Consider the following 25711-nt stretch of genomic DNA (forward strand, 5'->3'; position numbering starts at 1 on the left):
AAGATCTGGTTTCAGAGATGTGTTTTTGTTTCCAGCTGCCTCATCAATTTCTAAAGCATTGAAACACTGTTTGAACTGGTGCTGTGTATAGTGAGAAAACGAGACGTTTAAGACGGCCATGGAGCGTGGGAGAATGTTTACCTTTTTTACGTTGAAATGTATTTGGCTACACGTCTTTTTACAAAAGAAACTAAAAGAGTATTTATTTTTGTAAAATAAGTCTTAACAGAGAGATTTTTTTTTTTGCAATTGTACCAACAACGTCTATCGGAAAATGGCGACAGCCTGGCGTTTTGTAAGATGCGTGTGTGATTTGGAGGTAGTTTACTCTGGTTCTGTGTGAAAGACCTCAGGTAATTGTTCACACTCAAGGTTTTGGATTCCCTTTGATGAATGCCAAATAATGTCATTATAAAAGTCAGGTCTTGCTTTCAATTGTGGTGTCCCGACAGCAAAAAGAGCTGTTTTATCTGATCTTATATGAACATTTCTCTAAGTATCCCCATGAAAGAAAATCTCCTTTTGTATTCCCATTTTGTTTAAAACATTTACAGCAACTTCAACATAATCTGCAAAGCTCTTCAGGCAATAACACCCATTCCATAAGCTTCCAGGAACTTTTCTGATGGATTTCATTGGCTTGCTGAGTTACAGCGGCTCAGGGCTCACGTATGGACTGTGTTTGACTAATTATTCTAAGGGCTTCAGTCAACCCAAAGGTGGACTGAATTGAACAGGTGATTACAACCAGCACAGTATTGCTACTGTATATCATCTTCCAAGGTTTTTATGATGCTTTATTGTGGACTACGACACTCAAGCATTGTGTTTCGATCCAATTCGAAGATAAAGCCACAATGCCATTAATGTAGCACCTGTTGTTTTTCCCCTCGATAAGATCTTAGTTTGTTATGGTGCTATTTGTCTGACCAGGATTTGGGCCAAAGTGCAGTTTGGGGGATTGGAGGAGCTTCTGTGTCTATCAAAAAATGGCGCACTGCACTAACCATGTCCTGCATTAGCTATGTTACACTACACTGTTTGAGTTTTCTTTATTATTGTTGCTGTTTTCTTCAACACGATGATTATCTAAATGTGCTTGATAACTTGCTGGCCTGCAGGCAGGGTTTGTACCATGCAGTACTTGTACAGTATTTATTTGGCATTCTCGGTTGTGTTTTCCATTGGTCTTGCAATCAATTACTTGTTTGTTTATGGTGTGTCTTCTCTCATTTTCAATGCATTCAACTGTTTGAAAAATTTTATATGGTTGTATAATTTTGTTTAATATTTTGTGACACTGTAATCCACAGCTAAGTCTCTTTGAATTGAGATTTTCAGATTTACAATGTGGCCTGTACATATTAAAAGTTTTACGAATGAATATGATGTTTCTGGGTGTTTTGTTAACGTTGATTCACGCTCACATTGCTAACCAGCTGCATGAGATTATCAAAACCGATATTGATTACATTGTTTGGGTCCTTAAAATAGACCTTGAGAACTGATTAGAACTGTAAAGTTTTCTTTTGTAAGTTTTTGTTTGTTACATTTACAAATCACACCATATACACACATGCATACATACACACATATATTGCATACACTACATATTATGAAGGCCTATGTGTGTTCTGTAAACCTTAATAAGTTGGCAAAACACAAAACATTTAAGGCAATCAATATAAAGGTATCATTTGCTCTCAAATCAAGCGCATGCACCACTTGTCACCATGTGATGGTAACTATCCTAAATCCAACATTAACAGAAATTCTTCTAACTTAGCATAACAAAACATAATCACTAATCTCCCACTTAACATTAATCTTGCACAAAAAAACATATTACACTTAATTTTAGCATTTACTCTCCCTTTCAAGTACCATTGGCAAAGCATGCTGGGAAATAGACATCCCAGCCGTTTCAGTTAAACTTAAGTTTGTCTAAATTAAAAAATTATTTCATAAAACTCAAAATAACGAAACAGTTCAGTTTACTTAAAATATACCAGTTCTGTGAACTTGAAAGAAAAACAAAGTGCTAAGTATTCATAAAAATGTATTTGACTGAACTAATCAGTTTAATTTAAGTTTGTCCTACTCAAACCAATTCATTATTTTGAGCGTTAGGGTTTATAGTAGAGATCAAAATTAAAGAGCAATACTGTACAATTTCCCAAGTTCAAGGTCACTGCTTAGTCCTATTTAAAGTTATCCTAACAGGAGCAGAAGGGCAGTGTTTTTTTAGCATATATTTTGAAGTAAACAAGACCATTAAAAAATAGCTCTGGTCAAAATTAGAGAACTCATTCATGCAGATACCTTATTGATAATGTGGAACCTGGTGCTAATTTCCTTCATTATCTGGCAAACCCTATATTTAACTGGCAACAAACTTTCCAATTTCAACTGACTTTGCAATATGGCAAGCCGCTCTAAGGTGACTGAAACCCTACGACACCAGGTTGTCCAGATGAAGGCCATTTGGGTCCGATGGGAACATTATGTTCGGCGTCAAACTGGGGAAAGATTGAACCCAAAGTGCGTAAAGAAGTCAGTAAAAGGTGGAGGAGGAAGTGCCATGGTTTGGGAGATGTTTTCTGCAGCAGGAGTTGGGCCTATTATACAGTATGACAGGGTGAATGCAAATGTTTATCAGAACCTCCTTCAGCAACATGCGGTTCCTTCCCTGCAAGCATCTCCCAATCAACCCGCAATTTTCATGCAAGACAATGCCCCCCGTCACACTGCAAAACGGGTAAAGCAGTTCCTTGAAGCTGAGAACATTGAAATAATGGAATGGCCAGCCCAGAGTCCTGATCTAAACCTTATTGAAAATCTATGGAAAATCCTTGGCAACAAAGTTATGGCTAAGAAACCCGCTTACCGAACTGTGGAAGAGACTGGAAGAAGAGTGGACCAAGATCACCAGAGCAGTGTGAGAATTTAGTGATGTCCTGTAGCCGCAGATGTGCTCGGGTCATTCAAAGCAAGGGGTCATTCAAATACCTACTACAGCTAATATTCCTTCAAATTTCAATATTAACAATATTTCTGAAAATAATCAAGAGTGTTTCTAATTGTTCTCTAATTTTGATCTCTACTGTATGTGTGTGTAGTTTCACTTGAAAAGTTTTTCTTACCTTTTTTTTAAAACACTTTTTTTTTTGTATGCAAAATTGTTGTATGCAAAGCAATTCTGGCCTTTTAAAACTAATTTCCAGGACTGGAAATCACAGTTTGCTCCACAATTTATTAACTCCATTTTAATTTTAGAAGGTATTGTTGAAATACAATGTTTTCACTGTAATGGTTTACATTATTTCTTAAATTTTTGCATATTTTTTATGAACATTCATAAACGGATGTTTCATTAAAAAGGTGTTTTCAGAGATATTCAGAAGTTATTTAGAAAAAAAAATTAAACCACAATCTTGCACACACAAAAAACAACAGAGATCCAATCTAATCGTAATTGGCAATCCATTCACACAGCAACAAGTGTGCGTTTGCATCTGCGCGAAGCCTCCACTTTGCACAATTTGTGCGCGGGGGGCGGCGAGGGTCAGTGCGCGTCATTTAATATGTTGCGTAGTCGCGAGCTCGTGCGTCGTGCGCGAGCTCAATAAGCACCGCACTAGGTGCGCGCGCGTGCCGTGACAGTCGCCATTTTATTTTGAAAAACCCAAATCGAACCGAGGGAGAAAGCGACCTTTTATCAGTCAAGATCAGAACGAAGAAATACGACGAAAATGATCATCCGCTCGTAATTTTTCCAGGATCGAGGTAACGCGTCCTCTCGCTGCGATCGGGGTTTCGTTAAAATCTTACAAATAGCTGAATATGTGAATTGCTTATCATATGTTGTCTGCTCGGCTAATTTAACGTTAGCTCGTTAGCATGTTAGCTTACCTTGCTGGTGGTTTTAACGGCCTTAAAATCTTTTTTTTTTTAAGTCTTAAAATCCCAACCGGCTCTGCGCGCACTGGTACGATCACAGTTAACGGTCGTTAGTAGTTTGGTGGATGTGACCATTAATATGCATTTTTGAAAACATTATGAATATAAGTAAGGCTCTTGTGGTGCGCGCTATAGCTAACTACATGGTCACTGTAGTGATTTTAAACACCGAGTTTGTTGCCTTGCTCCGTTTCTCCAACCATACAAATGTTGAGTGAGGCCCGGACGACAGCAGTGTACGTTAGCTGTATGTAAACTGTATGACTGCTTATCACTTGCACTGATTTACATGCACTTACATCTATACCAAATTGTTTTTACGCAACTATCAGTGCATTTAATACGACTTTATACATGAGTAAGATATTTGGTTGCCATATTTTAGCAATATTCATGTTAGAACTGTATTACATGGAAGTATTTGCCAGTGTTTTACTTGTACTGGCAATCATAACTCTTGTCTGTTGTACATTTCTAACATTAATGCCGATAACAAACAAGCAGGCTTGTCCTGTCAGCTAAGTGATCTCGATGAGCATGTCGGGAACAGGCTAGTGCTCGTCACCGTTCGAAACAATGAGGGTTTAGGCTGTTAGCTTAGCCTAGCTGTTAGCTAGCTCTTGATTAGCACGACTGCTGTTGAATCTGACAGAACTGGCAGTTAAAAAGCTATCGGGAGTTAATTTCGGGATAATACAATTGAGAAGTGGATAAAACTCTATCCAAAGAGGCGTTTCGTGTCATAATTATGTAACGTATATTGATAAATAAGAAACAACTTGGATGAAAGATGAGTTAGCACTAGGAATGCTAACGGTGTTGTCCACAGCCAAGCTGGGAGTGTTTGATCGTTTGAAGTCAAATTGTTGTTGGGAGTTGTTTCGTGAGTGACTCAAGTTACTTTTTTGTAATACAGGTTAATTTCCATTTAAATTAATGAACTTTTTCGACAGTCATCTGTGTTGTTTTACGTGATTAGCGTTTGTAACTAAACCTATAATGTATTGCTTAATAACTGCCCTTAAGAATCGTTCGTTTTTTCTGTATTTTATTTCGATAGTTTAAACTCAATATTTTAAGAAGGTTCTTTAGAAGCTAAATGAGTTTAGAAAACATGTTGTTGTGGAAATAAGCCCTGTTTGTTTTAGGTTTCAAAACGTCACACTTCATACATCTATTTTCTCATAAATGTACTTGCAAGCCATTGGCAGCTTTAATGAAGCAGGAACCGAACATTCTAAAGGTTTATTTACTCTGTTTGTGCGACCCTTCAACTTTAGTCGAGGCCTGTGCGTCTGAGTGTGTATGACTTCCGGTTTTGCAGCTGTACCGTTCAGTTTCTCTCCGCGCGTTAAAAATAAAACAAAGTGACTGAAAATTTGGAACTGGAGTTCTGAAACCTTTTGAAATTTAAAGTGGTTCAATTTACTGTTACACTGTAAGGTTTAAATTAATTGGGTCTTAGAATCTTAGTACGTTGAACGTTTTAAAAGGGATAGTTCCCTCAAAAATGAAAATTCTGTTATTTGCTCACCCTCACACCTGTATAGAGGCATCCTAATTTGTATGCTTATGGACTATTCTATACCATTGTGTAATATAGATAGTTCAAACCTAAAAATGATCTTGTAATACATCGATGATGCTCTTAATTAAAGGGTTAGTTCACCCATAAATGACAATTGTGTCATTAATTACTCCCTCTCATGATGTTCCAAACCCGTAGGACTTTCATTCATCTTTGGAACACAAATGAAGATCTGTTTAAAGTGTGTATGTCAGGTTAAATTTTTTTTTTAGATATATTAAATAAGGGTTAGATGTCTGAGTGAAAATGTAATTAGCATTAAAATTATTACTGTAACTGCCCTGCAATAAGATTTATAGCCATTTCTGTCAAGATCATATTTTTAAAACAAGGGCTGAGCTGTGACGTCATACAAGGGAGTCGCGCCAACAAAGTTCTATTGAAGTATGGAGAGTTTTGAGTCTGAGGAGATCCAAAATCCCCCTCAAACCTATACGATGGCCCACAGCCATACAATTTTGAGCCTCCCAGGCGAGAGACAGATGAGGAGCCAAACAGAAATGTAAATAATTCATATCGAAGAAACATAAATATCTGGTGTGAAGAAGAACCAGTGGAGAGTTGGTCAGGTGTCTGGTAGTATAGGCATAACTTAGCGGTGGAACGGTACATGTATTCGTATTGAACCGAAACGGTACGGGCGTCACGGTTCGGTGCTTGAATATACACGGAGAATACACGGTATGAAAATAAATAAAACTCGCGTGCAAATTAATTCATGCGGAACTAACGTTGGCTTACTGTTATACGCGGGTTATTTAGGGACACCTAATCTGTAGCTCCGCCTTAGCTCTGAAGCTCCGTGGCTATAATGAACAGCCTGCGGTGTCAAGATTGCAATGCTGGAATATGTTGGTGTGTGTGTGTGTGTGTGTGTGTGAGAGAGAGAGAGAGAGAGAGAGAGAGAGAGAGAGAGAGAGAGAGAGAGGGGCGCGGGCGCGATCGACTGCTTCAGTAGCACCGTAGGCACCGCATCAGCTACCAGTCTCGGTTTTAAATCCCATTTTATAACTCATGAGATCTCCAACCGCGTAGTCCTTCTCAGTGAAATGGGCGCTGCAAATGACTGAAGTCTTGGATACCGAGGCAGCTCTGAAGTCAGCGCGTTTGGTCCGAACAAAGTTGACCCAGGCACGGAACACAGTGGACTCTGTGACCGGTTTTAACGGTGTTTTTGCACACAGCACAAACGCAGTAATTCACCATCGTGAAAATACGCCTGCGTATACTAACTACCTAACTTAAATAACTAAATAAATGTCCTAATCACTAATTCTCTCGCTCTATCACTCGTACAATTATCAACACAGCTCAGCGAGCTGGGGAGACGTCTCCCTGTTATGACGTCAAACGATTCGTTTGGGGGGATGGGCAGTTTTAAGTGAGGACTGAAAATAACGAACTTTTTCATCTTATATTCTGCCTTTAGGTATCGAAAAACATACAAAACAATACATCAACTTGTCAAACGTGTATTTCCCCGAACTATTTTGTGTCAATCAAAAATTAAAAATTTAACCTGACATACACACTTTAATGAAATCTGAGAGATTTTTGTCCCTCCATAGGGACAGAATGCAGTCCCTCGCAACTGTCATATCAAAGCTTCAAAAAATGATTAAAGAGATCGTAAAACTTATCCATATGAATTGAGCGGTTTAGTCCAAATTTTCTTAAGACACCCTCGCTTTGTGATTAACAGATTGAATGTAGTCTTTTATTCACACAAACATTGATAAGCTAACATAAACAGACCAAACCTGCTTGACGCATGTGAACAAACCTCTTGGAGAAGCTCAAACGTGCTGTTTAACACACGAGAGTGAACCTCATTGGTTCTCACGCTTCAAGCGAACATGCTTGAGCTTCCGTTTACCACAACTGTTGTGAGTAGATGAATATTTGTGAATAAAAGCCTAAATTCAATCTGTTCATCATTTAATGTGAGTCTCTTCGGAATATTTTAGACTAAACCGTTAATTCAAATGGATTAGTTTTATGATCTCTTTATGAACATTTTGAAGCGTCAAAGTGCCATTTGTGTAGCTGTCTATGGAGGGACAGAAAGCTCTCAGATTTCATCAAAAAGATCTTCATTTGTGTTCGGAAGGTGAACGAACGTCTTACAGGTTTGGAACCACATGAGGGTGAGTACTCCACATGAGGGGAACTCCACATGAGTAATTAATGAAAGAATTTTCTTTTTTGGGTGAACTATCCCTTTAACCAGGGGGGGATATTTAGCATGGAATGTTGGCTACTTCATGCAGTCAACTGTTGCAGCTTTCCTTGTATAGTGGAGGGACAATCAGACTCTGATGTCGGATGACAAAATAACCTTAAGACTAATACATTAGACAAGGGGTCGGCAACATCAAAGCACTCACTGCGCTCTCCTAGCTAATTAGGTGTTAAGACCGATGTATCCGTATATAAAAATGCAAAAAAGCTTGCCAACATTGGCACGCAAAGGGATAATAGCTTAAGAGGTGTATGTTCCGGTATTAAATTTAAATAAAAGCCCTCGAACTTGCATACACATGTACATTTTGAGGTAATCATTCCTCAAAGTCTCAGCCTGTTTTATGAAGTTAGGTGCTGCTATAAATACTATTAAAGCGTGAGAGTTTATCCTGTGCTAGCGGACTGATCTCTCTGCGTTCGTTAAGGTTCGCCGACTGCTGCATTAGACCGCGTGATGCATTGTATGTGTAGTACGTCATTTGAGTTCCACAGAAATGATTAAGTCCGGTCCCAAAATAAGATATTTCGATGAATGTTGACTTTCATAAGATATGGACCAAAAACAAGACTTTTCTCAAAATATCATCTTTTGCTTTCATACAGTCATACAGGTTTGGAACAAGTAAATGACAATTTGTTTTTGGGTGAATGGTCTCTTTAATGTGTTATGGACGTATTGTTGAATGTTTTAAACAGCACCTGAAGATCTGCTGTGCGTGCATTTTAATCTGCCCTTTCTAATTACTTTTTGTCTCATTGTTTGTCCAGATGTTACACTAAGAAGTGCACTGAAGGACATTACTTGGAATCAGCATCCACCCAGAGACTCTGCTTGTTGGAAACCAGACACTTTTCACACTTTTTGGGGGGGGGGGGGACCGACAGAAGTAACCTATCACTGAAGTGACTAAAGGGGAATAATGGTGATTTTGCGCCGGGCTCGGCCGCCTGCTTCCGCCCCAACCAGCAATGAATCTTGACTCGCTCTCGCTGGCTTTGTCTCAAATCAGCTACCTGGTGGACAATTTAACTAAGAAAAACTACAGAGCCAGCCAGCAAGAAATACAACATGTGAGTGCATTAGTGTTTTGGTGTCATAAATACACTTATGCTATGTTCAGACTGCAGGCAAATCGGATTTTTTCCCTCAAACCAGATCTACAGGCGGACTATCCGCTCTATTAATTGCAAGTCATCAAATAAGATTTGTGTGTCCAAACAAAACCAACCTATCTGCATGGTTGCTTTGGTAAAGATGTAGGCGTACCCATGTATGTGATGAGGCTTTCAAAAAGGATGCAGGAAAAATGTAGGTGCATCATCTCGCTCTCCAAATAAGCGCCCTATCGAGTTGCAGTGAAGAGCTCCTCCGTCGCACAGGAAAATGGCAAAATCTTTGGACATACTATTTAAATATCGTATGAATACCGGCGTTGCCGTCACCAGTTTTGATGTTATTGTTGTGTGTCGTGTCAAGAGTGATGCAAAAAATTGGGTTTTTGCTTGCAGTCTGAACATGGCTGTAGTTATCAGTTTTTAACCTGGAATATTAAGTCAACATTGTTAGTTCCATCAGTGAACTAAAGGTACTCACAACTTGATGCATCACTTTTTCCCAGATTGTGAATCGTCACGGCCCTGAGGCAGACCGGCATTTATTACGCTGTCTCTTTTCCCATGTGGATTTCAGTGGCGATGGTAAAAGCAGTGGCAAAGATTTCCACCAGGTAATATATGTAGCTTCTGCTTTGAAAATTGAGACTGTTTATCAAAAATAAAAGCATATTAGTTTCAATATTTGTTTAATGTTATATCCCATCTCTTATTTGCTTCAGACACAATTTCTGATCCAGGAGTGTGTCTCTCTTATTACGAAACCAAATTTTATTTCAACGCTTTGCTACGCCATTGACAATCCCCTGCACTATCAAAAGGTTTGTTCATCTACCTTTCAAATTTAACCTTTTATATTTAATGCCAGTCTTGTGATTAAGTGCTTGTTTATAATACTTTTTGTTCATTGGTTGCATGTCTGCTTGTTTGTAGAGTTTGAAACCGTCACCTCATTTATTTACTCAGCTGAGTAAAGTTCTCAAGCTAAGCAAGGTTCAAGAGGTAAGCAAAAAGCTTTCCAGTATATTTCAAAAATGGTAGTTTTCATCAAATTAATGTGAGTACTAAATCTGTCTCTTTCACCAGGTGATTTTTGGCCTTGCTCTGCTGAACTCCAGCAACGCAGACCTTCGAGGGTTTGGTAAGTGTTCACTTCCTGAATTATTTGTTTCAGTTTCGTTTCTGGGGCATTAGATGCGAAAGTGTTCGGCGCAACAAACCCTGGTTGCTTTCTTTCACAGCTGCTCAGTTTGTGAAGCAGAAGCTTCCTGACCTTCTCCGCTCGTACGTGGACGCGGACCTCGGAGGGAATCAGGAAGGTGGCTTCCAGGACATTGCCATAGAGGTTCTGCATCTGCTCCTCTCCCATCTTCTGTTCGGGCAAAAGGGCACGAGCGGAGTCGGACAAGAGCAGATTGACGCGTTCCTCAAAACACTGTGCAGAGGTTAGTGGAAAAATCTACTACGAGATGGCTTCTTACATGTTATATTTTGCTATTTCTCCAGATTGAAATCCGTTTTCATGCTGTGCTCTAGAGTCATTTAGTGTTGTGTTTTTGTTTGTGTCCCAGATTTCCCGCAGGAGCGCTGTCCTGTGGTGCTTGCACCACTGCTGTACCCTGACAAACGGGACATTCTCATGGACAGGATCCTGCCAGACTCTGGAGACTTAAACAAGACCATGATGGAGAGTTCCCTTGCTGACTTCATGCAAGAAGTTGGCTATGGCTTTTGTGCAAGGTATTAACAAACACCTGAACATTTTAGTCATTTGCACATTCCCATGTTATTCCAAACCTGTGCATTTGTTTTTTTTAAGGATTTTGGCATGTGGCATAAATGTGGTTAGTGTTTAGAAAAAGTTGTACGCTCCATTGGGGAAAATGTAAATGGATAGTATTTTTAATTGTAAAAACACCCAAAATGTGTTGACATTTAAAGGGATTCCCATGTATTGATTGATGTTTCCACAGTCTTGAAGAGTGCAGGAACATAATCCTGCAGTATGGGGTGCGAGAGGTCACAGCCAGTCAGGTGGCCAGAGTGCTGGGCATGATGGCCCGCACTCACTCCGGGCTGTCAGACGGCATTGGCCTACAGGTGGGTTCTGTTTGGGTGTGTTTTTTGGTTCTGCTGGAATTATATTGTAACAAAGCTTGATTAGGGAGTGTGAGCAGGTTTGAGTAACTGGTTTGTGTATCTGTAGTCCATTTCCAATCCAGTGGGCGGAGGGATCTGGAGTGATGGGAAGGACAAGAGTGATGGCTCTCAGGCCCACACCTGGAATGTTGAAGTTCTGATTGATGTGGTCAAAGAAGTGGTAAGGTTTTTTCCATTTAGGACTGCAGCTGCACAGTCTGGGGGGAAAATCCAATTGTTTTTATCCCTGATGAAAATTGTGATTGCAAGTTAAAATATTACCATTAAAAAAAGCTCCCATGTTTGCTGTGCTTGTTTGTAGGGCAACATATTTGGCTAAAAAATGGATTATATATCAATATGATATTTGTGGAAAACCAGCGCTTGTTCTTGTCCTAAATGCATGTTCTAAGCGACAAAAAAATCTGAGCAGAGTGCCTATATGCAATATATATTGCAGTGCATACATTTAATTAAATCAGTCTTTTGCGATTGGATCATCGCACTAAGCCATATGATTTTAATTAATCATGCAGCTCTCATTTTAAATGCTTTACCAGGTCAAATGTTAGTTATTATGCAGCTAAATTTCGCCATATTGTTAGCTGTATTTGACTATGCTTGTTCTCCTCAGAACCCCAATCTGAATTTCAAAGAGGTGACCTATGAGCTTGATCACCCAGGCTTTCTAATCCGGGACAGTAAGGGCCTTCAGATAGTGGTATATGGGGTCCAGAGGGGTCTGGGAATGGAGGTGTTCCCAGTGGATCTCATCTACAGACCATGGAAGCATGCAGAAGGACAGGTAAAGTTTTTAATTGATGTCAAATCATATTAAATTAGTCATCCAGAACTTTGCAAAGGAAATTAAGTAGCATATTGAATCCCTGCTGTCCTGTTCTCCAGTTATCGTTCATTCAGCACTCCCTGATGAGTCCTGAAGTGTTCTGCTTTGCTGACTACCCCTGTCATACGGTTGCTATTGACATCCTGAAGGCCCCACCTGAGGATGATAACAGAGAGATAGCTACATGGTTAGTGTTGAGCCATTTAAACAATCTAGTCTTTCCAAAGAGTGACTGTTTGGTCCATCTCTATGATTAATATCTTCTCCTTTCACTTTGATCAACAGGAAGAGCTTGGACCTTGTGGAGAGCCTCTTGCGCCTATCTGAAGTTGGGCATTATGAGCAGGTGAAGCAGCTCTTTAGCTTTCCCATCAAGCACTGTCCGGACATGCTGGTGCTGGCGCTGCTACAGATCAGCACCTCCTGGCACACCCTGCGTCATGAGCTCATCTCCACCCTCATGCCCATCTTCCTGGGCAACCACCCCAACTCCGCCATCATCTTGCACTATGCCTGGCATGGACAGGTGGGTGGATTTGACATCTGTTTGAACGGCACAAAGTTTCATTATTGTGTCACTGTGTACTAATGTGCCTGGTTTATGTTTCCAGGGCCAGTCCCCCTCAATCCGCCAGCTGATCATGCACTCTATGGCCGAGTGGTACATGAGAGGAGAGCAATACGACCAGGCCAAGCTATCTCGCATCCTGGATGTGGCTCAGGACTTGAAGGTACCAATCTCCTCAACTCCTGCACAACGTAGATAATAGGTTTGAGGACTGAGAAACGGTTCTTATGCAAAAGTGGTTCTGAAACATTTTTTTAAATTCTTATGTTTCTGTACATTGCAGTCTCTATCGATGCTGCTGAATGGTACTCCATTTGCCTTTGTAATTGACCTTGCTGCACTTGCCTCTCGCCGTGAATACCTCAAACTCGACAAATGGCTCACTGACAAAATACGAGAGCATGGGGTAAGTAAACATTCAAATTTACACTACTGTTCAAAAGTTTAGGGTCTAAGTATTTCTGGTCAAACTTTAGTTTGTTCAATTCTTACTGTTAACTAACTATTAACTATTTTTGCCTCAATAAACTCCTAATTACTGCTGCTTAATAATAGTTAGTAAGGTATGTTAAGTTTAGGTATTGGGTAGGAATGAGGGATGTAGAATATGGTCATGCTGAATAAGGCATTAATATGGGCTTTATAATTACTTTTAAACAGCCAATGTCCTAGTAATATGCATGCTAATAAGTAGCAAGTTAATTGTGAGATTTGCACCCTAAACTAATGTTACTGGATTTATTTATTTACACTGACCATGGCTGCATTTATTTGATCAAAAATACAGCAAAAGCAGTAATTGAGATTTTTGCCATTTAAAATAACTTTGCTATTATAGTAATATTTTATATAATTAATATAATATTTAATGTATTATTTAAAATGTATTCCTGTGGTAGCAAAGCTGAATTTTCAGCAGCTATTACTTCAGTCTTTAGTGTCTCATGCTCTTTTAGAAATCATTCTGATATGCTGGTTTTGTTTTCAAGAAATATTTTTTTTTATCACTGGTGAAAACAGTCATGCTGCTTAATTTTTTATTATCGAAATTTAGTAATCAAATCTGTTGTGACCTTATGAATGTCTTTACTATCACTTTTAATCAGTTTAATACATCCTTACTGGAATCTTTTTTTCTAAACAATTGATTTCTTTCCAAAAACTAAAAACTTTGGACCCCAAAACTTTTGACTGGCAATGTATTTGAAGTCACTAAAGACTGACGTGTTGTCTTCATCCATTAGGAGCCGTTCATCCAGGCGTGTGTCACGTTCCTGAAGAGACGATGTCCCTCTATCATGGGTGGTTTGACCCCAGAGAAAGACCAGCCGAAGAGTGCTCAACTTCCTCCTGAAACACTGGCTACAATGCTTGCATGTCTGCAGTCTTGTGCAGGGTCCGTATAGAGCCTTTACATGTTTCTAAGCATTTCAAGAAAATGTTTTGGTTGCAGTAAAAAACTTAGTTTTGTGTCTGGCTTCTTTGAGCAGGAGTGTTACTCAAGAGCTGTCAGAGACAATCTTGACCATGGTGGCCAACTGTAGCAATGTGATGAACAAGGCCCGGCAGCCGCCGCCAGGAGTCCTGCCAAAGGGACGAGCTCCCAGCACCAGCAGCTTAGATGCTATCTCACCTGTTCAAGTAACTGTGACCTTACTTACTAAAGATTGCTCTAAGTGTCAAGATTCCCTGAACTGCATTTTGATGGTGTTGTACTCAAATCTGTTCTGTTGTATTCCAGATGGACCCTCTCTCTGCGATGGGCTCTTTGAATCTAGGTGTCTCGTCCACCTCTCATACTCCGAGCATGCAAGGATTCCCCAGCCTGCAGGGCTCTGCCTTCAGTAACCCCCAGTCCCCAGCCAAAGCCTTCTCAAACCTACCAAACCCAAACCCCAGCACAGCTTTCCCAGGAATCAACCCCCTCTCTTCGCAGCTCCAAGGTACCATAAGAATACTTTGAATTTTATATACTCTGAAAATAAACTGATAAACAGTAGTTCAGCCTCAAGTTTGGACCAATTACAAATGAATTAGAATTTCAACAAATTTCTTGAACTACTTCTCAAGGTCCTCTGAGCTCAAGCTTGACTGGGATTGGCTCAGGTTTGGGCATGCCTGCCGTCAGCAGTGACCCCTTCGGCACCAGGAAGATGAGCACACCGGGGCTAAACCCTCCCACATTTCAGCAGAGTAAGATGAAGGCCTGTAAGTGGTGGTGTGGCTGAGAGTGCCATGTGCCTCAAACTGTATTTCCTCTCAAAACTGGTCCTCAGTTTCTCATAGTCCTTTTGACATCCATTTCAAAGTGTCTTTAAGCTGTGTAATTTTCCTCCCTGGGCCAAAAAAGTATGATTACAATCTAAGAGGAAATACAGGTCAGTCTACATTACTGCAAGATGTTTTTGGCAACTAGCTTGGATCCGTGTGAAAATATCATCCGTTTTCTTCCATTAGACCTATGAAGGAAAACAAGCTGTTTGCCAGGAACTTCTGTTTTTTTTTCTCTGAATTTGCTCTTTTGTAGATCTTTTAACATGTGACTTTTTTTTTTAATTCAAAAAGTGCGGTAACTGGGTTTTCTATGTTGTAGCTGACCTTTCTCAGGTGTGGCCCGAGGCAAACCAGCACTTTAGTAAGGAGATTGACGACGAGGCAAACAGCTATTTCCAGCGCATCTACAACCATCCGCCACACCCCACAATGTCTGTGGATGAGGTGAGATTGAATTAGAACTGAATGAGAGGAATGACACTTTTGCTCATTCCTAATACCTCAACTCTAATTTCCCAGGTGTAGCTTTCACATTCATAGTTATTCTTTTAATGTAGGTGCTGGAAATGCTGCAGAGATTTAAGGACTCGAACATCAAGCGGGAACGGGAAGTTTTTAACTGCATGCTGAGGAATCTGTTTGAGGAGTACAGATTCTTCCCTCAATATCCAGACAAAGAGCTGCACATCACCGCATGCCTCTTTGGGGGAATCATTGAGAAGGGCCTGGTCACATACATGGCGCTGGGCTTGGCCTTACGATACGTCCTGGAAGCCTTACGCAAACCTTTCGGATCAAAGATGTATTACTTTGGGATTGCTGCACTAGATAGATTTAAAAATAGGTACTGGCACTAGTCTTTCATGTTTTTCCAGTCAACATACAATAAAGATCTAATGTCTTGCTATATTGAGTTGTGCATTTGTTTTAAATCTGATCCACTCTCTTCCTCAGACTGAAGGACTATCCCCAGTACTGTCAGCACTTGGCGTCAATAGCCCATTTCCTGCAGTTCCCACACCATTTACAAGAGGTAACCTAGTTCAGTTTTATTTTGGTAGATGCCTACAGCTTCTTTCCATAATTTTTCACTCTGCACTAGTCTGTTAAACTTCCAGCTGAATAAGTTTCCAACCTTTTGTAAGTTGTCCATTTTCTGTGTGTAGTATATAGAGTATGGCCAGCAATCCAGAGACCCTCCTGTGAAGATGCAGGGCTCCATTACCACCCCAGGCAGCCTGGCTCTAGCCCAGGCTCAAGCTCAGTCTCAGACACCTAAAGTCCCCCTGCCTGTCCAAGCCAGCACCTTAGTGACCACCGCCACCACGACCACCACTGCTGCCAAAACCACCACCATCACGAGACCTACAGCTGTTGGACCGAAGAAGGATGTGCCAGTAAGTGAACACAGACCAATGGTAAATATAAGAAAAGGACATTTACGGAACAGTGACTAAGATTCACTCATCTGTTATTTGATGTTTTAATTTCTTCCCCAGCCTTCAATCAACACCACAAACATTGACACCTTGTTGGTGGCCACAGACCAGACTGAAAGGATCGTTGAGCCCCCAGAGAACGTTCAAGAGAAGATTGCGTTCATATTCAACAACTTGTCCCAATCAAACATGACCCAAAAGGTTTGTTTTTACAATTTATTTCATTGGCATGCTACATTTTATATAAAGACATTTGTGCTTTTAACCCCTAAACCATCTCTTGCTGTTTCTTTGAAGGTGGAGGAACTGAAAGAGACTGTGAAAGAAGAATTCATGCCCTGGGTCTCTCAGTACCTGGTCATGAAGCGCGTCAGCATTGAGCCCAATTTCCACAGCCTGTATTCTAACTTTCTGGACACACTGAAAAACCCAGAGTTTGTAAAGATGGTTCTCAATGAGACTTACAGAAACATCAAGGTAAACATAAAAAATAAAAATAAAAAATTAGCAAGTTCAATGACATACAACTGAGGTATAGCTATGTTATGGTGACTTCATATTGTCCCTTTTTGTTGCTCAGGTCCTTCTTACCTCTGATAAGGCAGCTGCTAACTTCTCAGATCGATCCCTGCTGAAGAATTTGGGTCACTGGCTTGGAATGATCACCCTTGCTAAAAACAAACCCATCCTATACACAGTGAGTTCATTATCAATCACCTGTGATTGAAACATTTATAGATGTTTAAAAAATGAATCAAATTAGTTTATACCTGCAGTGTGACTGCATTATTGTTTTGCTCTCTTCTATAGGATCTGGAGCTAAAGTCTCTCTTGCTGGAGGCTTATGTGAAAGGCCAGCAGGAGTTACTGTATGTTGTTCCCTTTGTGGCCAAAGTCTTGGAATCAAGTCTGCGGAGTGTGGTAACCATGCAATTTTCTCTCCCAATCTTGCTGTCAGGTGTTGTGTGGGCCAGTTTTGCAAATACCTGGACATAATAACCTTAATTTGTGTACTGTTTTGTAGATCTTCAGACCGCAGAACCCTTGGACCATGGGCATCATGAATGTACTGGCTGAGCTCCACCAAGAACATGACTTAAAGGTCAGTCACTTCTCATTGACGCTAAGGATATGGTGCATAAGCGCCTAGTGGTGTAGATTTCACAGTCCCACAATTCGTTTGTTACAGCTTAACCTCAAGTTTGAGATCGAGGTGCTCTGCAAGAATCTGTCTCTGGACATCAGTGATCTGAAGCCAGGAAACCTGCTGAGAGACAAAGAGAAGCTGAAGACTTTGGAGGAGCAGCTCTCTGCACCAAAGAAAGAGACCAAGCCTCCTGAAGAAATGCTGCCTATAGTTACAACAGGTATAACACTAAAACAAGCCCATTTAAAGTTGCATACTTTTTCTATAATTTTATATTTCCCGGTTTAACCATAAGTAGACTCAGTTTCATTTACAGTTGCTCCCTCGACTCCGGCCACCACCACAACCTGTACGGCCACTGGGCCACCCACGCCACAGTTCAGCTACCATGACATCAATGTATACGCCCTGGCTGGCCTTGCCCCGCACATCACCATCAATGTTAACGTTAGTCTCACACTATATATTCAATTTATCAACTTTTTATTTTTGAATGCTTTTAAATTGTACGCTACCTTTTCTTCACTGTTTTTTATAGATCCCATTGCTGCAGGCTCACCCTCAGCTGAAGCAGTGCGTGAGACCAGCAATTGAGCGTGCCGTACAGGAGCTTGTGCACCCAGTGGTGGACCGTTCAATCAAGATCGCCATGACCACCTGCGAGCAGATAGTCCGGAAGGACTTTGCGTTAGACTCCGAGGAGTCTCACATGCGCGTGGCTGCCCACCACATGATGCGCAACTTGACTGCCGGCATGGCCATGATCACCTGCAGAGAGCCGTTGCTCATGAGCATCGCCACCAACTTGAAGAACAGCTTTGCAGCAGCTCTTAGGGTACGGAATAACTTTGTTCTCTTATTCAAGATTGACACCCTCCCTAGCTCAAAATCAAGACTTCTAGCCGCTTTAAGAATTTTGACTGGATAAACATATATTTCAGGCTCCCACACCCCAGCAGAGAGAGATGATGGAAGAGGCGGCTGCTCGCATCGCACAGGACAACTGTGAGCTTGCTTGTTGCTTTATCCAAAAGACAGCAGTGGAGAAAGCTGGACCTGAGATGGACAAGAGACTGGCAACTGTAAGTCCCTGCTCTGTCCTATTTGTTACACCAGGCAAGCAACAGTTGCTTGTCACGTCTAGTGTAATCTGATTAATTTCTTTATCTTGTAGGAATTTGAGCTGAGGAAGCATGCTCGCCAAGAAGGCCGCCGCTACTGTGACCCCATGGTACTCACCTATCAGGCTGAGCGTATGCCAGAGCAGATCAGACTGAAGGTGAGAGCTCTTTGCAAACTTCTCAAAGGTCATTGAGTTGATGTACTGCTCTCTGACAGTGTTAGATTCTAACTTGCTGCTCCTCTCCAGGTTGGTGGAGTGGATCCTAAACAGCTGGCTGTTTATGAGGAGTTCGCCCGAAACGTTCCTGGCTTCCTACCAAGTAACGACCTGTCTCAGCCCACTGGTTTCCTTGCTCAACCAATGAAGGTACAGCCCCTGTCATTCTTGAAGAGATTTTGTATGGTCACATTGGGTAAGTAAATCACAGAGGTTATTTTTCTACATTGCAGCAACAGGCATGGCCCACTGATGATGTGGCTCACATCTACGATAAGTGCATCTCAGACCTTGAGCAGCACTTGCATGCTATTCCACCTGCGCTGGCCATGAACCCACAGACCCAGGCCATACGCAGCCTCCTGGAGGCAGTTGTCATGGCTAGGAACTCCCGTGATGGCATTGCTGCCCTGGGACTTTTGCAAAAGGTTAGATAAACTCTGGGGGTATAACTAGGGGAATAAGCCTATATGGCAGTGTTATCCAATCCTGCTCCTGTAAGGCCACTGATCTGCAGAGTTTCTGCATATCTGAAAGGTCTTCAGGATACCAGAAACTTCCAGGCAAATGTTTTGAAGCTAAACTCTGCAGGACTAGTGGTCCTCTAGGAGCAGGATTGGACACCCCTGCAATATGGTCTCAGCTTAAATCTAACTTCTCTTTTGCTTGCTTGCTCTCAGGCTGTGGAGGGTCTGCTGGATGCCACCAGTGGTGCTGATACTGATCTGTTGCTAAGCTACAGGGAGTGCCACCTGCTGGTGCTGAAAGCCCTACAGGATGGTCGTGCCTACGGTCCACAGTGGTGCAACAAACAAATCACCAGGCCAGTACCACAACTGTGACGTAAACTTGTTTGTCTCAGGCATAGATGAGTCTTAAAGGTCCTAACCCTATCTTCTATGCCCTCCTACAGATGCCTGATTGAGTGCAGAGATGAATACAAGTACAACGTTGAGGCTGTAGAGCTCCTCATCAGAAACCACCTGGTCAACATGCAGCAGTACGACTTACACCTGGCTCAGGTGAGGATAGTGTCTTGCGGACTTCAAAGGAAACCGATGTAAATGAGCAGAGTCTTACTCTTCTGTGTTTTCAGTCCATGGAGAACGGGCTGAACTACATGGCCGTGGCGTTCGCCATGCAGCTAGTGAAGCTACTTCTGGTTGATGAACGCAGCGGGAGCCACATCACTGAAGCAGATCTCTTTCACACCATTGAGACGCTGATGAGGACCAGTGCCCACTCCAGAGCCAATGCTCCTGAAGGGTAAGATGCCACTGGTTGAAGTGAATGTACTTTTTTCTTTTTTTTTACTGAATATTTAAGTAATCTGGACAACTTCTGTGTAACCAATAGTTTGCCCCAGCTGATGGATGTTGTCCGCTCCAACTACGAGGCCATGATCGATCGTCACCACGGTGGGCCAAACTTCATGATGCACTCTGGGATTTCTCAAGCCTCTGAGTATGATGACCCACCAGGTCTTCGAGAGAAGGCTGAGTACCTGCTGAGAGAATGGGTCAATCTGTACCACTCAGCAGCTGCAGGAAGGGACAGCACTAAGGCCTTTTCTGCGTTTGTTGGCCAGGTTAGCCAGGTTAAAGAGCACCCAAAATAAAAAAAATTCAAGGCTAGAATTGGCCTGCATTACTTCATTTTGTCACACCTGCATTGTTTTTTCACAGATGCACCAGCAGGGCATCCTGAAGACCGACGACCTCATCACTCGCTTCTTCCGGCTGTGCACAGAGATGTGCGTGGAGATCAGTTACCGTGCTCAAGCCGAACAGCAGCACCCGACCACCAGCCCTGCCATCATCAGGGCCAAGTGCTACCATAACCTGGATGCTTTTGTTCGGCTCATCGCCCTTCTGGTCAAACACTCCGGAGAGGCCACCAACACTGTTACCAAAATCAACCTGCTCAACAAGGTTGGAATGCTTACAGTGGTTTGTGGCTCAATGTTAACACTTTTTTTTTTTTTTTTTTTTTGGAGGTCTTGATTTAAAGTCGGCATGAAATCAAAATTGACCCTATTTACTTTGTTAGCGGATATTACTAGTCTTGTGGTGAACAATTAATCCGTGCAAGTTAATACACGGGAAAAAATTGTTTGCCGAAGTTATCTTTAATCAAAGTCTGAAAAGTTACTTCCGGGTCTGGAATGGTTCTTTTTCTGATGACATAGGCTTGACGGCTTGGGTTGGTTAATCGCTTAACCACTCCCCTCAAACCGTTACTCTGCTATGAGCAGAGATGGAGAGGAGGAGCGCTAAAGTAAAACCCTGCCCTCTGTTCAATATTCCGTTTCACTCGGAAATGCGTCACAACACTTGAGAAAAGTCGTTTGCAACTTCCGGTTCACGCAGACTTTAATGCTGCATTTCTTGTCTTGGTGCAGGTTCTGGGCATTGTGGTGGGTGTGTTGATCCAAGATCACGATGTGAGGCAGACAGAGTTCCAACAGCTTCCATACCACCGAATCTTCATTATGCTCCTGCTGGAGCTTAATGCACCAGAGCATGTGCTGGAGACCATCAACTTCCAGACCCTCACTGCCTTCTGGTAAGCACACGGTTTTAGACTTGGGATCTGGTTTAAAATGTCAATAGGAATCCATGAGGTTGGTAATTTGATATAGGTGAAAGATTTTTCCCACACAGATTTGGTAAATGTGATTTGTCGCATTTACCAACATGCTTGGTTTGAAAGTAACTTCTTTGTGAGCTAGACTTTATACATCTCTACACTAGTGACAATAGATAATGAAATTTTGCTAATGTGATCAGTCTGAGTATTAAAGGACCATTGTCTCTTTCAGCAACACCTTTCACATCCTGAGGCCGACTAAAGCACCTGGTTTTGTGTATGCTTGGCTGGAGCTCATCTCTCACCGCATCTTCATTGCCAGGATGCTTGCGCACACACCACAACAAAAGGTGTGTATTTCCTGTATGATATACATCAGGGGTGTTCAATCCTGCTCCAGGAGGACCACTGTCCTGCAAAGTTTCTCCGACTATAGTTAAACACACCTGAAACGGCTAATCAAGAGCTTCAGGGCGGTTGTGTTGGAGCTAAACTTTGCAGGAAAGTGGCCTTTCAGGGGCAGCATTGGGCACCTCTGATGTCCCTCCACATATTCATGCCAGTCAATCGCTGACTACCCTCTGTGCCTTAAACGTCTCTTTCCTCTCATGCAGGGTTGGCCAATGTATGCTCAGCTGCTGATAGATTTGTTCAAGTATCTTGCACCCTTCCTAAGGAATGTTGAACTCAACAAACCTATGCAAATTCTCTACAAGGTATTAATACAGTCTTTCCTCCAAAAGCCTGTCTGGTGGTTCACTGGGTCAGTTTGTGACCTTGCATTGTTTTTCTCTGTATTCTCCAAGGGAACACTTCGTGTGCTGCTTGTCCTGCTACACGACTTCCCAGAATTCCTGTGCGACTACCATTATGGCTTTTGCGATGTCATCCCGCCCAACTGCATCCAGCTGAGGAACCTGATCCTGAGTGCCTTCCCCCGCAACATGAGGCTTCCAGACCCCTTCACCCCTAATCTGAAGGTAGAGAGTTGCACATCACATTTGACATGTGATGCTTTGCGGTTTAGTATGTAGTCGTAACTTAAAGTTTACTTGTGGTTATATTGTGGCGTGTATAATAATCGGTGTGTTTCCACCAGGTGGATATGTTGAGTGAAATCAATATCGCTCCCCGCATCCTCACTAACTTCACCGGTGTGATGCCGTCCCAGTTTAAGAAGGATCTTGACTCATACCTCAAGACCCGCTCTCCTGTCACCTTCCTTTCTGAGCTGCGCAGCAACCTGCAGGTAGAGGGTGCCACTCTGAATCACAAAACCGTTCACAATCGACTCGTAAGTTAATCTTTTGTGGCGTTATTAGGCTCTTGACAGTAAAACATTAGTTCGCTGAGTCTAAACACAAACTTGACTTTCATAACCCTCAATTGTTTATTTTTAATGAATATTTGCATACAAATGCACTGTACCTCCAGGTGTCCAATGAGCCTGGAAACCGCTACAACATCCAGCTGATCAATGCTCTCGTGCTGTACGTTGGAACCCAGGCCATTGCCCACATCCACAACAAGGGTAGCACTCCTTCCATGAGCACCATCACGCACTCGGCACACATGGACATCTTCCAGAACCTCGCAGTCGATCTAGACACTGAAGGTAAGATGCAAAAAAGTTTTGTTTTTTTGTTCCCCCCTCTCTCTAGTTTTAGTTTACATTGTGACTTATTTTCCTCCTCCCAGGGCGCTATCTATTCCTGAATGCGATAGCCAATCAGCTGCGTTATCCAAACAGCCATACACACTACTTCAGTTGTACCATGCTGTATCTGTTTGCCGAGGCCAATGCTGAAGCCATTCAAGAGCAGATCACCAGGTATGACATTTAATGATTTATTTTTTAACAAATTATAATAGTTTAAAAAAAAATATTTGTAAGAACGAATGCAATTATTTGTATGGAGACAATACATTTTACGTTTTCAATCTCTCCCCAGCCAACACATAACAGGCTGCTTTAGATACATTTTGTTATAATCATCAAAGGGGTCATGAATTGCTAAAATACATTTTCCTTCAAGTTTTGACCAATTATCTTGTAAGTTTCAGAACTCAACTTTCTTAGTACAAAAACAGCTTTGAGTCCAAAGCTCAGGAAATGACTCGTTTCATTTAGTCACATTATTACATAATAGTGCAATGAAAGACACCTCAGCAAAAGAAAATAACATCACTGACTCTTTAGCCCCGCCCACCGATTCGCTCATGTTATTTTAGTTTCATTAACTGTTTAGATACAACTTTGGGTTTTAATAATGTATTAGTAAATAACTTCAGAATCTTTTTTTTTTGTTCATGAACTGTTAACAAATGGAACCATTTGTGTAAAGTGTTACCAAGAATTCTTATGACAAAATCTAATAAATGAAGTTAACTGAAGTGCTTGTCGTGCAGGGTCCTGCTGGAGAGGTTGATTGTGAACAGGCCGCACCCATGGGGTCTGCTCATCACCTTCATAGAGCTGATCAAGAACCCTGCCTTTAAGTTCTGGAGCCATGATTTTGTGCACTGCGCCCCAGAGATCGAGAAGTAAGGTGGCCAACATGACACAATCCATTCTTTCTGCATTTTTACAACAGAAGATCTGCAACGTTTCCCCTCTCTCTCTCTGCAGGTTGTTCCAGTCGGTAGCTCAGTGCTGCATGGGGCAGAAGCAGGCCCAGCAGGTGATGGAAGGAACCGGTGCCAGCTAGGCTGCAGGAACTGCTCCTGTGCCCAGAGAGAGAGAGAGAGCTCGTCCTCTCCCCAACCCTTCATTTGCCCCTCCAACACCCTGCACATCTGATCGACACACAGCCGGCACTGGATTACCGCTCTCCTTCCACCGGGCGGCATCTGACCGGAGGAGTTTCTTTTTTGGTTCTTTTTTTCCTCCCTCAACAATTAAGAATGTTCAATGTAAATATTAAAAAGGGACATTTAAGAGCAGATTTTGAGTATTTCTTTGTCAAAGGTGAGGCACACGCTTGAGCACATTTCACTCCTTGCTGTTTGGCTCCCCCAAACTCTCCATAAATTATTTTTTTGCCTTCAAGACGGATGGACTTTTGTTTGGAAGCTTGGTAGTGGCTAAGGAAGCTGTCTTGTATAATTTCTTTTTATTTTTTGAGGTTTGGTTTTTAAGGGGAGAGCTATCAGTGTGGTGAGCTGATGGGATCGGACCGATGTCCTGGACTGCAGGGTGGGGGGGTCACTAGTTTTGCACCTGTGAGGAAACAAATCTTGGGTTGGAGGTTCTCCCTGGCACTTGTACAATTGTGGAAATATTCAGAAATTTGTTGGTAAATTGGATCTTTGTGGTTTGTACAAAGATTCAACTTGCAGAACAAAAAAGGACCAATACAGCTCATTTTGTAAGGATTTCGAATGTTTTGTAAATGTATTGGTCCGCGTGTTGTATTTTGTAGTAATTTGTAGTTGCCTTTAGTTCCGCTACTTATTTCCTGTATGTATGCATTCTGTAGTTACTGCATTAAACACTTGAACTGCATCTTTGTTTGCCTGTCATTTTGATTGCATTGGGTTTGTTGAAACAAGTTGTCATTCTTTTGTTTCTGTTCACACTCATTTGTGATAACTTTTTTTTTTTTTACATTTAATTAATGTAATGCAGTATATAATGTTGTTTGGAGTTTTATGCATTTTTGACTTTGAAAAAAATGCATTAAAGTCCTTGTGGGAAGTGCGTACTAATGATTTTGGTTGGAGTAACTGAATTTTGCTGGACTGGATTTGTTTCAGTAATGACAAATGGAAAGCCATTTAAGCATGTAGTGGAAAGGAAGGGTTTAAATTAGGTGTATAATTGATTGAATTTAGAATTACCGTGACAAACTTATGATGAATTTCAAATAGAAATATGCAAATGTTTCATTGACATGCCTGAAAGTCAGGCTTAAAGTCCTCACTGGAAGGACATTACAGTAACCGTTTCCATCCACCTATTTTTATGCACATTTTTATATAACGCAAACGCAACAAAAAAAGGGTAGATGGAAATGCCAAGATGCGCATACACCTTAAAAATAAACATCTTTTTTTAAATCCGATAACTTGCAGATAAACTACTTGCTTCAACAATTGTGATTGTATATCTGGACTAAACAGCGGACAAATGTCATCAGTTTCTCAAATGTTGGTTTGATCACTTTGAAATCCCAGAGCCAAAGTCTGTTATGAAGTGGTTTAATTCCCTCCCAGAAGCATCTCACACGATGGCGTTCCCAACACCAGTATCCGAACAGAAGATAACATGACATGACGTTGATTGCAAAAAGTTGGGGAAAAGAGTTGCATTTATGATGTTGTGGGAAAACATTGGATTGAAACGCTGCTTTATTCGCTAATGTTTTATGCGATAGAAAGCGTTTTTTGAGACATTTAAAAAAAAAAGTTTAACTGAATTTACTTTTTTTTTATCGTTTTGAGTTTTTAGAATTCCGTATCATG

General features: G+C 41.5%; 1 protein-coding gene across 8 annotated transcripts; it reads left to right on the forward strand.

Annotated features, from left to right (window-relative positions):
- Nucleotides 1-3648: 3648 nt before the first annotated feature.
- cnot1 (CCR4-NOT transcription complex, subunit 1) lies at nt 3649-24752 on the forward strand. Of its 8 annotated transcripts, none has more exons than XM_079603365.1 (49): nt 3649-3786; nt 8561-8863; nt 9412-9519; nt 9628-9726; nt 9839-9907; nt 9992-10046; nt 10147-10350; nt 10477-10645; nt 10879-11005; nt 11112-11225; nt 11679-11849; nt 11951-12078; nt 12177-12417; nt 12503-12622; nt 12743-12865; nt 13704-13855; nt 13950-14100; nt 14201-14402; nt 14530-14652; nt 15053-15177; nt 15291-15577; nt 15688-15766; nt 15900-16151; nt 16233-16373; nt 16470-16649; nt 16753-16869; nt 16983-17093; nt 17197-17274; nt 17362-17539; nt 17618-17766; nt 17858-18154; nt 18261-18401; nt 18494-18598; nt 18689-18808; nt 18892-19086; nt 19339-19481; nt 19572-19680; nt 19755-19924; nt 20015-20246; nt 20344-20589; nt 21060-21223; nt 21480-21597; nt 21862-21963; nt 22054-22227; nt 22347-22541; nt 22682-22862; nt 22946-23078; nt 23657-23791; nt 23877-24752. In XM_079603365.1, exons 2-49 carry the CDS (start codon nt 8762-8764, stop codon nt 23953-23955), a joined length of 7194 nt encoding a protein of 2397 aa, XP_079459491.1. In that variant the 5' UTR covers nt 3649-3786; nt 8561-8761; the 3' UTR covers nt 23956-24752. The 8 variants fall into 8 exon arrangements, with proteins under 8 accessions (XP_079459491.1, XP_079459495.1, XP_079459492.1 ...); XM_079603369.1 differs by having other exon boundaries at nt 22347-22496; XM_079603366.1 differs by having other exon boundaries at nt 17624-17766.
- Nucleotides 24753-25711: the final 959 nt, after the last annotated feature.

The sequence above is a fragment of the Phoxinus phoxinus genome, assembly GCF_949152265.1.
Source record: "Phoxinus phoxinus genome assembly, chromosome: 25".
In the NCBI taxonomy this organism is placed as follows: Eukaryota; Metazoa; Chordata; class Actinopteri; order Cypriniformes; family Leuciscidae; genus Phoxinus; species Phoxinus phoxinus.